This window comes from Necator americanus, chromosome II (genome assembly GCF_031761385.1).
Source record: "Necator americanus strain Aroian chromosome II, whole genome shotgun sequence".
NCBI lineage: Eukaryota > Metazoa > Nematoda > Chromadorea > Rhabditida > Ancylostomatidae > Necator > Necator americanus.
The window spans coordinates 40,232,615-40,245,942 of NC_087372.1; the positions used below are offsets into that span (position 1 = coordinate 40,232,615).

A 13,328-nucleotide genomic window follows, 5' to 3' on the forward strand; every position below is an offset into this window, starting at 1 on the left:
AATCTTCCAGCTTGCAACTCTCTCTTTTTCTCCTTTTCTTCTGCTGTCTCTCTATTTTTTCTCTTAGTCGAAAAGCATTCCGAAGGGCCAGTTTATTCTATTTTGCAGTAAAATTTTCAATTTTCTCGAATTGTGTTCGTTTCCGTCAAAGCCATTTAATTCTGATTTAATTGCTTAAATTTTATTTCTTGTTTTTTTTTTGCAGCATGGGTTGGAAACTAGGTCTGCTGTTGTTCTCTGTTGCCAGCTCTTATGCAGGTTTGATCCCTTCCAGAATTATGATATGAGATATGTTCTAATATCAAAAAAAAAAACTTTTCAGACCTACCAGTGGAACAAACATTATTGGTGGAAGACGTGAGTTAACCTTGCAAAATGATGTTTTTTGAAAAAAAAAAGGAGTAAACTGCAAAATAATGCTTAAAAAATAACTAGAAGAAAGGGAAGATAAAAATAAAAATAATAAAAATGGGATCCTGGAAATGTTAATAGAAAATTTGCTAGAAAATCAAACCACCTAAAATATCGAACACTCAAGTAATTAAAAAGAATTTAAAACCCGAAGAATTAAAAAATCACCTCGTCAGAAAAAAATCTGCTCCATTTGAAGAGCTGCTATCAGAACGTTAGCTATACTATGTAACTTAGACTGGATTTCCTCCAAGCGAAGAGAAAAACATTCGTAGCATTGGGAAAAAAATAAGAATATACTAAAACAACTTTCAGTTAACAAATTTAGAGTAAAACTAGAGTAGTAATTCTATTTTTTTTTTCTTGAGAAGAATAACAATGATTCAGAACGACCCAACGATCCAGGATCAAAGTGGTCAAGGCGAGATCAACGGTCAAGTGAATCCGCTAAAAGTACGGCCAATATTTATAAGTCAGAGTAAAGGTCAGTCCCTAGTAACGACTTAATCTTGAATAACTTAAAAAAAAACCTTAACAATTTTAAAGAGTGACGTAAAAAGGAAGAAGACATGCAGAACTTCTTCTTTACGATACATGATTACAAATAATAAAAATTAAATTTAAAAAAATAAAAATTAATGTAACATAATAAACACTTTTCTAATGTAGAGCACTATTTACAAACTACCATGTTCGCCTTTGCATATAATTTTCTGTTCGTTAAAACATAATCTATTTATTTTTATGTTATCTGACTTTAAAACTAAAATAAAATTATACTAATAGGAGATACTAAAAGATAACTTTAGAACTGAATTTAAAATTGGCAGCACTTTTACAATTGTTCTCTGGAAATTTCTCAGCGCTTTGCTACTTTTTCGCTTTGGAGCGGCTTTGGAAAATTCAATGGAATTTCTTTTTTTTTCCTATGGAAAATTTTCCTCATCGACTAAAAATAGCACCTCAGTGACATTTTTTTTCCTCGTCCACTAAAGAATGATACCTCAGTGACTTTTTTTTTCTTTTCTATGTCATTCCGTAACGTGATGAAATTCTTCTCAAATCTCAACCAGAAACGTTCCAGCAATACCGACATTCGGTTCAGTATTACCGCCGAATCCAGATTTAATTGTGAATCTTCCTCCACTTGGTGGGATCAGGCTTTCACATTTTCTTTATGTAAGCGTGAACATCATTACATTTTAATTATCATTGTTTACAGATCCGATCGTTGCTACAGCAGCCGATGAACGTGGAGAAAAACGGGCCGAACTGGATCTATTAAAAAAGAGCAGCAAGTTTCGTAACGTAGCGCTTGGATCGACTGTTATCGGAGTGCAGAACGATGAAGATTCAGAGATTCAAAACACAGGTGACATGATTGTGTTTCAACGTTCAAAGTGATCTTCGAGGGAGTGTTTTGGGAAATATCCACAAAAAATTATTCTGGACGACATTTATTTTATGCCTGGATTGTTCACAAATTGTTTTTAACGGAGATACGAACAATTTTAAGAGCGTATTAAACTCGTGTGTTTTCTTCTAAAATAATGAGGCCAGGAAAAATTAAGAAATTCTTTAAAATTTCCCATCAATTATAAAATCACCTCATCAGGGATTTTTCTTTGTTCTTGAGGTTCTCTTTCCAATATCTCTACGTTTTTTAGGTAAATTTTCTGATTTTTTTCTGCAATTTTTTTCCTAATTACCAAAGCAAAATTATCCAATTCAAATGAATTCCAGACGGAACAAATCCTCGCCTTCCACCATTCGCTTTCAGTGGTGACGATGTTGACGCCGGGTTGAAATCGGCTCGTGAAGTAAGCGATTAGAAAACTCTACTACATGAAGCCATGATCGTAGGAGATATCGATTGATTTTTGATTGGTGCAGATCAAAGAACCCGACCAGATTCCGCCAAACACCACACCGATCACCCAATCCACGCTATTCGAAAATGCACGGCTCGTCGACACATTATCGGAAATCGATAGCACAAGACTTGCTGAGGTGGGTTGTTGAGGTGGGAAAAAAAGAAGGAGACCTGTATTTTTCCATTATCTTCCGGAATATTCGGTTAAAAAAACTACATGTTAACAAAAACCAAAAAATTTAAAGCACCACATATCAATATTAAATACAATGAAAAAATTTTAAAATTAAAAATACCATATAATAATTGAATAAGATTAAAATAATATTATTATAATAAAATTTCTAAATTTTAGGAAGATCGAACCAGACAATTGCCGAAGGATCGCGCTACACCGTTGACTATCAAGCCTATTCCTCCATTTATCGAATCTATAGATACGGTAAACTAATTAAGGAAATACATAAAAATTAATTTGATACCCTCTAAATAAATCAATCGTGTTCAGGTTGAAGAGTTAAGCACAACCACGTCGTCTGCGACCACAACCGCATCGGATTCTGAGCTGCTCGATCCAATTGCCGAATACAATCGAAAAATTGTCGAGGTACATATGGATTCTCAATGGGGATAAGGCGCAATTACGCAAAATTGCACAATTTTTTTTTCTAAATACATTACATAAAACAAGAACTTTTATCCTTGAGCAAAAACCCCTCACAATAGGTGGAAAATTTTTAAAAAAGAAAAATATCTTTGCAAAATTGATTGGCGATATACTGCATGCATCTGTAGATATTCCAATTAATTTTATTATTCCAATTCATTAATTCAAATTCCTTCCTAACTACAGCATGCAGTGAGGAAGGTGTTTCCTTCAGAACTCTACTTAAACAGATTTAAAACCAATAAAACTGGTTTCACAAAAAAATTAGTTAAAAATTAAAAATTTAAGTTAAAAATTAAAAATTAAAGTTAAAAATTTATAAAGAGGATAAGAGTTTAGTAGTGCGATAATGTCGACTTACTACTTTATACGTTAATGAAAAAGAACTGGATGGAATATCTGGAAGCTACGAGGTCCTGTAGGAGGCAGCACAGTGGTCGACGTTGTTCGATATGTGCATGAGGTGGCTATGACATCTCATCTCATCCGTGATCAGCCGACTTTGATCTAATGTGATCAATCGATGAGAACAGATATCCTTATGAGCTCAGTGCCGACAAATTCCATCGCCTTGTCACCTGAACCAACAATGCCTTACAATAACTACCGAGGGAGTTGTTCTACAGGAATTAGGAAGTCTGGCTTGTTCAAAGCATCAGTGGCGGAGCGGTTCAGTACTTTGTAGTAGGATTATGTCCTACTGCAAGTAATTCAGAGACAGTATGGAGTTAACTTTTGGAATATAGGATACAATTTTTTTTTTGAGATTTTTGGGATATAAGATAGGATACGCGTATAGGATTTTGGAAAAGATATGTCTATGATTATCAGATAATATAGCTACAAAAAATTATTTTAAAGAGAAAAAACGCCAACTCAAAATTCGCATCTTCTCCGTTGTGTGTTGCTCATCTAATCAGAATACACGTTTTCCATTGTTTTCTTACTATCCTGTAGTGCTACTAACGAAATAGTGGGCAGATGGTAGAAGGCAGAAGCCGGAACATGCGGGCATGGGTTAGTTATCCAACTTACAGTTGATGCTCTTGTCTAGATATCTAGGACGTTCTATGAATTAATAACAATAATAATAATAATAATAATAATAATAATAATAATAATAATAATAATAATAATAATAATAATAATAATAATAATAATAATAATAATAATAATAATAAGGCAATAAGGTAACAATAGTAGGTAATAAGGTAATAAGAGAAAAGAACTAATCAGAATACATGTTGTTTTTCGTTTTCTTACTATTTTATAGTGCTACCAATGAAATAGTGGGTGGATTATAAAGGCAGAAGGCGAAACTTGCGGGCATAGGTGAATTATGCAACCTACAGTCGATGCGCTTGTCTAAATACCTCGGACGTTCTATGAATATCAAAAACGACTTGAAGGAAGAACTGAATAGAAGGATGAGAGCAGCGTGGGCAGCATTCGCACCCGTCAGCTAGGAAGCTACGGAACAATTGAGGCGCCGAGATCTTCATGACCATCTGTTCGACTCGACAGCTCTTCCAGCGCTCTGTTACGCAGCGAAGACGTGCGCAGACATCGCTGGCACGTCCACAAAGCTGATCACTACCCACAGAGACCTTAAGAGATGTTTTCTCAACTTTAACCAGCGCACACTACACCTTGCCGGTCTTCGTAGCTCCGAGTAACGAGAAATATTTCGTTTTCGTGACCCAGCAGAATCTATATTGAAAATCGAAAGCAAAGCATTGACGGCCCAGTCGCACTATGAAAAGAATCGACTATGGTTGGTCATAATGAACGCTAGAGTGGATCCTAAGAGATGCTAAACGCCCTCGGGGGGGGGGGAGGGAGGGAGGGAGGGATAGCCAACAAGATGGGGTGATGTGATGGTCCCTACACGGATGGAGCAGCTGAGAGCTCAGTCGGATACGGCTCAAAGACCTCGTCAACGTCACTCACGAAACTTAAGAACATCTTGGATGACAATGGCGAAGGCACGATACGAGTGGAAAAGATGCTGGGGCCCGCATGTGAGGATGGGTCTCCTAAGTAAGTAAGTACAGTTGATGGTTACTTCACCCACGCACATAAAATTAATTATTCATCTCTTCTTTTTAATTCTCTTCTTCCTTAAGATTACTAATTTCAGCTGGCAAAAAAACGTAGACAGCTCAAGGAACAAGGTTACCAGAAATACAAGCAGATAATGTTCAAGGTCGGGGATTCGTAATTTCAAGTCGTAATTGCTTATTTCTTTAAAAAGTGGTAATTTAAATGGGAGATTAATGTGGATGTTTACAGAGCGGCCGTAACATCGTACCGGTTCGACTGTTTTTCGATACAGATGCTGGTCTATCGTTCGATCAAACAGAAGATTCAATTAAACGCTCTATTCCAGAGCCTAGAACTAGCGTTAAGGATGACACAGACCTTAGCGATAATAAGAACTTCGTGGATGCAACCGTAGCTGAAGGAAAGAAACATCGACCACATAAGGCGGTGGTAGCTAAAGAAAATAAGCTTACGGAATTGAGAACGAGGCCTGTGATCGACTCCGAATCGATTGCCGCAGCCGACGTAACCGAAACTACCACCATGCTAAGCGCAGATCAAATTCTACTCGGCGGTCAAATAGAAACCATTCCGGAAGACGTAGACGGTAGCGGTATGCCGGAGCCGACGACTTTGGAAAGCGCCAGCGTGTTTCAGGAAGAGCTCCTGTCTCACAGAACACCACCGCATGTGCCTGAGTTCACTGCGATTAAGGGTACCTCTATCACTATGAGTCCAACGGACGCATTTTCTGAGGATATCACAAGATTCGATAAGATGGTTAGGGTGAAACCTGCACGAGTGTCTACAATTACAACCACCAGCACCGAGCAGCCTTCGGAGGTGACTAGTGGGTCCAGGCACGAGCAATGTAAGTGTATTTTTACATGTTTTTTATTTTTTATATTTTTTTGAACGAAATAGTTGCTAATACAAAAAAATCCATTATTTTTGGTCCAATGTTATACCTAAAAACCCATATCCTTTAAACCACTGTGGACTTACTTACACATTAATTATGTATTCCTTCAAAAACGAGAAAAAATTCAACGGCGAACTTCTGAGCACAGTTATTAGTAGCGCTTTGTTATTTATCGGAGCCGAAAAATTTAGAAGGAAAATTAATTTTACAAATTTTATTCAGGACACTAGTTACTTTCACCTGAACCATAAAGGTAAAAATACTTTTGCACTTTTATTTTTTTTCTTGTTTATAGACTTTTTCCGTTACATAAAGTTTGCAGAAGTTTTCCAAATTTACAGCTTCCACTTATCAAAAATTCCCAATTTTTGGCGAATTACACTTTTAAAAATTATTTTAAACAAATTTCATTATTTATCATAAGCTAGCTAGGCTTCATGCACGGGCATACCGTTGGAGCGTAAAGTCCTGTAATTTCGAAAAACTACGATAAGAAAGGTTGCCCTTAAAAAAAGAAAAAAGGAGAAAAAAGGAAAAAGAAGGAAAAAAGAGAGGAAATGGAAGAAGAAGGAAGAAAAAAAGCCTCCTTTGTTCTCTCAAACTTTAAGTCTTTTAAATTTTAACTTCTCGAAAAATAATTACCACATTAGCCTGATTTTTTTGGGAATTTGTGGACAGAAGTTGAGCAGCGTGTAGTAGTTGAGTGAGGATATGTTATAGACATTGCCTCCTAAACGTTTTCCTTTCAGCCACAGAAAAATCGATAACGGAGATCACCACTGAGATTCTTGACATGCTCGGCGAAAGCACAACGGCGATCCTCCCCACGACATCAACAGAAAGATCCGGGGGCCCATCCGTAATCGTTCCAATTCCACCTGATGAGACATCCGCCCCGGTCACACCAGTGAATGCGTCAAGAACTCTGCCTCCATTACTGTCGATGCCAGCACTCTCCGCCCTGTCCTCATTCTCATCCCTAAGCACACCCGTAAAAATCGCCACACAACCAAGAAAACCAAAAAAAGCCTCGGTAGAAAATCGTGTTGACGATAGAAAAAAATCATCCGGGATTCTTGGACCCAAAAATTTGCTTCCTTCACGGAAGCTAAGACGAAAGCTGGTGAAGAATCGCACAAAGTCCCCAACAGTTAACATTGTGGATTCAGACGGACAGAGAGTAGTAACATCTTCTCGCACGCGTCCAGTAGGGGTTCTGGAACGACAACGTTTTATCAAACAAAGAACTATGTGAGTTTATGAGTTTAAACAAATATTTTTCTTTTTTTGGTAGTAGACAGCGAATTTTTTATTCTAAGTTTTCTAACTTTTGAAAAACCAAGCTCCGTGTCCGGCAAAATTCCGGTGGACCGTAACCGTTCGATGATATTTATTTAGTTATTTATTCATGTATACACCAATGGTGCAACCAATGGTGCACCAAAGAAAATAAAAGTTTCGGATAAAATCCCAATGAAACGGGTGTATTTACGCGCAGTTCAAAGGTATCTGCGGAAATTTCGCTTAATGAGTTTCGAATGATTCCTCAGTGCGTCAGATTATACATGCATTGTTTCCATTCCCGAAATTTATCTGGGTATCACCGAGCAAAATTCCATAAAAGTAATGTAAATGGTTAGATGATAGCTCTTTTTTTTCTAAAATAATCAAATAGGATCTTATTTAGTGCGACTCCATCGTTTACAAAGACTACGCGTTCGGGACTTCCGAGAACTCGTACCACTCGACTGCCCACAACGTACCCTGGAAGGGGAATCGGACAGCCAAGCAATACAGCTGTTATCACTAAAAAATATCCTGGACAGCGAATTTATGAGCGGACTTTCAGAGTGGGATTTTTCAGCCAAATTTGCTCTTTTTTGAATGATTCTAAGCTTTATATCTTAGGTGGATCAACCCAGAAGAACCCGTATTCGCACGAAGCTGCAGCGTCGTACAACGACCCCGCGGTTCCCTACACAACAAGGATCAGCAACGGATCGTCGTTCAGGCTTCGACGCCTCAAGAAATAAACTCCAAATCCCGTTACAAACGCAGCACATCGCTGCTCCGCCGAATTCCGCTTGGCCAATTCAAACGATGTTCACACAGTTGAGCGTACGACCTCATGGAGTGAATCGTCAACCAACCTTCGGACCATCTCATCAACAAATTCCCACCGTGCAACTGTCAATGGTTAGAGATCGATCACCAATGGTTTCTGTGACTCGTGGACCACAAATGCCACTGCCACAATCCACAATTACGAGGACGTTGGTACCACCGGTTAATTCTGCTGCCGAAGTGAAAATCGTTAAGCCACAGACAAATAAGTAAGTTTTGACGGATCACGGCATTCTGAACTGTTCTCATCTTTTTTAATTACAGCTTCGCCCGTGTCTCCCGATTAAGCGAGTGGGACCGTATTCGGGCCGAATTTCTAAGGATCAAACGACAGCAAAACAAACTTCGCCATCGAAAAGCACGCACACGAGCAGTGTCCGGAGTGAAAACATTGTCGTCGGAACAGACTCAATCGGTCACCGACGTGGAGGTACTGTAGCTAAGATTCTGAACGCACTGTGAGAAGGAAGGGAAAACCAAAGGAGAGTTGCTCCCATAATGTGGTCTTAACCTGAAGGTGTCTCGAAATTCTCTGGTCTCTGTTCTCAAATTTTCTCCCATAGAGAGATCATTAATTTCTATTAGACTGGATGAAACCATATATTTAATGACAAGTAGATAGGTGCAGTTTCTTTTAAGCCTTATCTTAAACACGCCCAATAGGAAATGAATCACATGCGTATTGAGATAGTCCACGGATCTCCCTCACAAGAGGGATCCCAACGAGGCTACGTGGTGTGTCCCCATGTGACGAATAGGGTGCTAATCGCTGAAGAAAAAAACGACCTAGTGGTTGCACTGAGACACAGGCGGATTCAGGGGGCAAGCTTGGAGAATGAGCACGACCGTGTTGTTGTATAAGAAGGGAGATCCACATGAAATCAGCAACTATTGACCATTCTGCTTACTGTCTGTCATCTACAAGCACTCTACTGGGGTGATCCGTAAGAGGATTGAAAAGTGTTTGATGAAGGACACCCATACGAGCAAGCAGAGTTTCGATAAGGGTTTAGCGCGATTGACCACATTCACGCTGTTTCGAAACTCATCGAGGTATTGCGAGAGCTCAAGGCGCCGCTATGTCTCACCTCCATCGACTTAAAGGCATCACCCCACGAATCTGGAGTGGGACGGGTTTTAGGAGGGTTATGCTTTAAGGGGTCATAGACTGTGGCGAAGAGAGTGGTTCCGTCCATTTCTTCCTAATTCCCGTAAAAAAACAGTTCGGAGGATGCGGCGCGTGCACAAGGCCGGCGCGCTCCAATCGAACGCGTTGTAGAAAGTAGCGCGCCGGGACGCTCGAAGCCGTATCTTCCGGGCCGTTTTTCACGGCAATTAGGAAGAACTGGATGGAATGACCCTCTTCCCCACAATCTACGACTCTGTATATGCATAACCCACCTTTAACCCGTGCCACCCCAGATTCGTGGGGTAATGACTCTGAAGAAGGCTTTTGACTCAGTTGAAACGGAAGCGGTCATGGAGACTTGGATAACCAAGGCGTCCCCCCTTAGTATATTCGAAGAAAATTCGAGAGTTGTAACTTAAGAGTAACTTCACGACCGAAATTTCGTTTTTCTTGTGTTTCTTGTTGTTTCACTTTTTCTCACGTTTTCGACGTTATCATTTAATAAAGAACCCTTGTTATTTTGAATTCTCACGTACATTTACTAGTTCCAGCGTCATCCACAAAATCCGCACAATGGTGAAATCGCCCGCGGAGTTGTTGTGAGTTTCTACTTGAGGATCACTCTCAAAATCAAAATAGGGATTTCCCCAAAAAATCGTACCTTTTCCAGTGGCGAGAAGCTCTGCCAAGCAACGAAATGAAAGCACTTCGAGTGGATATTGATCGCTCGCGACATACTATCGATCGGGACGTTATAATGCAAAATTCATAGTGCCATCATATATCTATTGATTTGATTTAAATTGTAATATTATTATATTGGCGTATCACACTGGTTACTGTGACATATTTGCATTTGCTCTTAGCTTGTTACACAGACTAAGATCGTTTGAATTGTTACGGATGAAATTAAATACATATAAGCCGTTACTGCTTCTACTAATCGTGCTGGGACCGACCTCGTTTCTCTCCTGCTCGCTTCTCATCCAAAAAATTCTCGAAATTTTGAAGCGATGGGTTCCATTCCTATCAGAAAACTTGACGTTTGTCATATTTTGATAAAGTTTATCATGATACCATAATCAGAGACCGCTTGCAACTGATCTGCATTGGATACTATGTTTGATAGAGATCCTAGGCCGCCAATGCTCGCTGCTTCTTTTAAAAATGAATCCAGACCAAAAAGTAGATCATAAACCTTTAAGTTTACAAAAATTAAAAATTCTATGCTGTAAGCAACTACATAATGTTTTGAAACCATAGCTGTAAGCAACTAATATTTTGAAATCACAAAGATCTAACTGATCTGATGAATAATCTGAATAAATGCAAATATCACGGCGACTAGGCGGCATAAGGTAAGTACAACTGTTTGTCCCATTTAGTTCGGGATGAGGCACTCGTATGGGATTTTAGTAGGTAGAAAGTTTAAGAGGTTACGTCACAAATGATTTCGTATCCAGGCACTGACGAAGGCTGCAACGCCGTAACAGAACAGACAAATTGAAACGTAAATAATCTTGAGTCTTACTTCACTTGCACTATAGAGAGGCGGAAAAGTCATGCCAAGATTCAAGGATGTTCGAATTTTAACGGTTTTGGAACACTTTAGAAATACTTCGCGCCATTTTTGCTTTTTTCCCTTGTAATTGAGATGGAATAAAATGGTACTGATTTTATTTATTATTCAACATAACATGTTGTTTGCGATGATGTGATGCCATTGTACATAAATGTATAGGAACAATAGAATGAAGAAACAACAAATGAAGAATATTTTGTCAATGGTTCGTCCATACTTTTCACGCCGAAAATTCCACAGGAAGAAGGAAAATCCCCGTCGAAAGTTGGTCTTAGTTCTCTCGTTCTCGATCTGAAAGTTTTAGGCGAAAACAAAGATCTTGCATGAGAAGTTCGTTTGGTAATGCTTTTTCCAACGCCCACGCTTAACAATATGTAGCTGATGTGCAGTTGGTTTCAACCGGTATATTTCAAAAGTAGTAAATCCAGACGTTAGCTTAACTGTGCAAATCTGCCATAAATATTAAAGGAAGCGGATCACTGAATTGACGATCCATGGATATCTCCACTAGTAAATAAGAGTGGAGAGGATAAAAAGTTGTGAAACAGCCTTGGTTGCACGTTTGCACCTAACGACGCAACTTATTACGGGCAGTAGAAGAATCACAATCCGCAATGTAACTACAATTGTGCAGTTGGAGCACGTTCTGACAGACTAGCAGAAAACATGACACTGCTCCTGGATTACTAGAAGAAAGAGACCGGGATGACGGACGCAGTCGTCCACGGCCCCATCTATTTGTAGAAAGGTAAAAACAGTGTTAATTTCCTATAATGTTGCCTTTAAGCCTTCTACACATTGGGGAAATACGGCAAGAGCTGTGTTTCTTTAGTAGAATTTTAAGGATATTTATCCGAAGTCGAGAATAAGTAAAAAGACATTTGAACTTTCTCGATCTACGTATAGTAGCGGTCAAAAATCGATTGAAAAACGGTTTTTCTAGAGGATTTCTCTTCTGGATCTTCTGAGTCACTGAATCGAACATAAACATACGCCAGATCTGTGATTTGCTATTAGAAACTCATTCTGAGAAAGGTTTACTTTAGTTTTTTTTTAATATCATTTGCAAAAAAAAACCTAAAAATTCCCTTTTTTTGACTGGTTTAATTTCTAGTTTATCTTGTGTATTTTTTGTTTTTTTTTTCTGAGAGTTTTTTTTATTTTACGCCTCCCACTCATGTTTACAACAAAGAAAATTACTAAAAAAAAATATCAGAAGTTAAGTCTACTTACATATTAGAAAAATAACATTGTCATTGGAGCAAACCTAGGCGTTAGATAGACATCATATAGAAGTTGCTGCGACTCGGGTTGTCGGTGGGTGACCCGCTCCCCGCCTTGGGGCGCTGTGGCGCCTGTTGTGCACTGGCGCTTGTTTTTATTTTTTGGCGAACTGTTCTTGGGGGAATTGGCTCTACTGTGGGGGATTGTGTGGCTGTGGGGCGGCGCGGCCCCGGCGTTCGCGACGGCGTGGCCTGCCGTTGTGGTTTTTTTAGTGTTTTTGCGTGCTTGCGGGATCCTTAACACGACCACTGCAACGGCGCGGGCGGCGTCCTTTAACCAAAGGCGGGACACGGGCTGGCCGGCTTTGTGGGTGGGGCGCCGCCGATAGAAGTAAATGAAGAGAATGAATGTGAAAAAGAAATAAATTGCGGAATAGTGATGATGGACGGGCAAAAAAAGTCCGTTAGTACCCGCTGAACATATAATCCTCAGGCTAGCCTTGGACGTCCCTTATTTCTTCCGCGTAGAGTGATTCTATTCGACTCAACCATGAGGAGAGAAATATTATTTTCCTCGCTACTTCACCACCTCAATAATTCCATCAGATGACAGTGATGGAATCAGTAAAATCGGAAAAGTCCTATAAGAGAATGCACTTGTGGCTGGAAAATTTCCCGGAGAATTAAATACATATGCAAAATTCTGCCATGAAATGCTCTTGATTTCTCGTCTGATCAAATTCTCTTCCTAGAGATCATTTTTTCCATAGTTCTCAAGTTTAGCGGTTATTTTTACCAATAGGGACATTATTATTTTGATAATGACATTTCGACAAAGGTGACAATACTGTATTGAAATTTATTTATTTATTTATTTATTTGGAAACATCTAGAGGTGTGTCACTGGTAAACCAAGAAAAGATAAAACAGAGCTCACTGGAATTTCGCCTAACTTCTCCACAAAAAGACTGGCGCTTCAAAGCATGAGGAGTTAGCAGGTCATTCCCCCTACAGTTATGTACAGAAGGTGGGAAATCCTCAAGTAATATCCTTTTCCCGGATCCAGAACGCTACAGTAGATAAACGAAATACCAAGGCTCGAGTGACTAGCTTAACTCCCAAACCTCCCAAACGGGACAACTCGTCAGGGAACCTTGGGCGAGTGGGTGGGGGGACCTTAAGTGGATGGGTTCACTGACTTGCTATCCTTGAACGGGTAACCATCACCAGGAGAGAATAAGGATCAATTGTGGGGACAAATTTGAAAAAGAACATATTAAGGCAGAATTCCAACTAGCCAGTGTTAAATTATTAATTTTAAGAATTATTAAATAATTTTATTAATTTATTATTA

The 13,328-nt window shown here is 39.2% G+C and overlaps 1 protein-coding gene across 2 annotated transcripts; it reads left to right on the plus strand.

Moving 5' to 3' along the window:
• Positions 1-206: 206 nt before the first annotated feature.
• On the plus strand, positions 207-9,941 carry RB195_020891 (uncharacterized protein; the record flags this gene model as incomplete). 2 transcript variants are annotated; one of them, XM_064189417.1, is made up of 17 exons in its annotated part: positions 207-258; positions 323-357; positions 799-895; positions 1,496-1,561; positions 1,634-1,783; positions 2,155-2,231; positions 2,305-2,421; positions 2,640-2,726; positions 2,793-2,891; positions 5,092-5,157; positions 5,244-5,865; positions 6,666-7,167; positions 7,604-7,766; positions 7,825-8,249; positions 8,305-8,470; positions 9,721-9,768; positions 9,840-9,941. In XM_064189417.1, 17 exons carry the CDS (start codon positions 207-209, stop codon positions 9,939-9,941), a joined length of 2,874 nt encoding a protein of 957 aa, XP_064045297.1. The 2 variants fall into 2 exon arrangements, with proteins under 2 accessions (XP_064045297.1, XP_064045298.1); XM_064189416.1 differs by lacking the exon at positions 1,496-1,561.
• Positions 9,942-13,328: the final 3,387 nt, after the last annotated feature.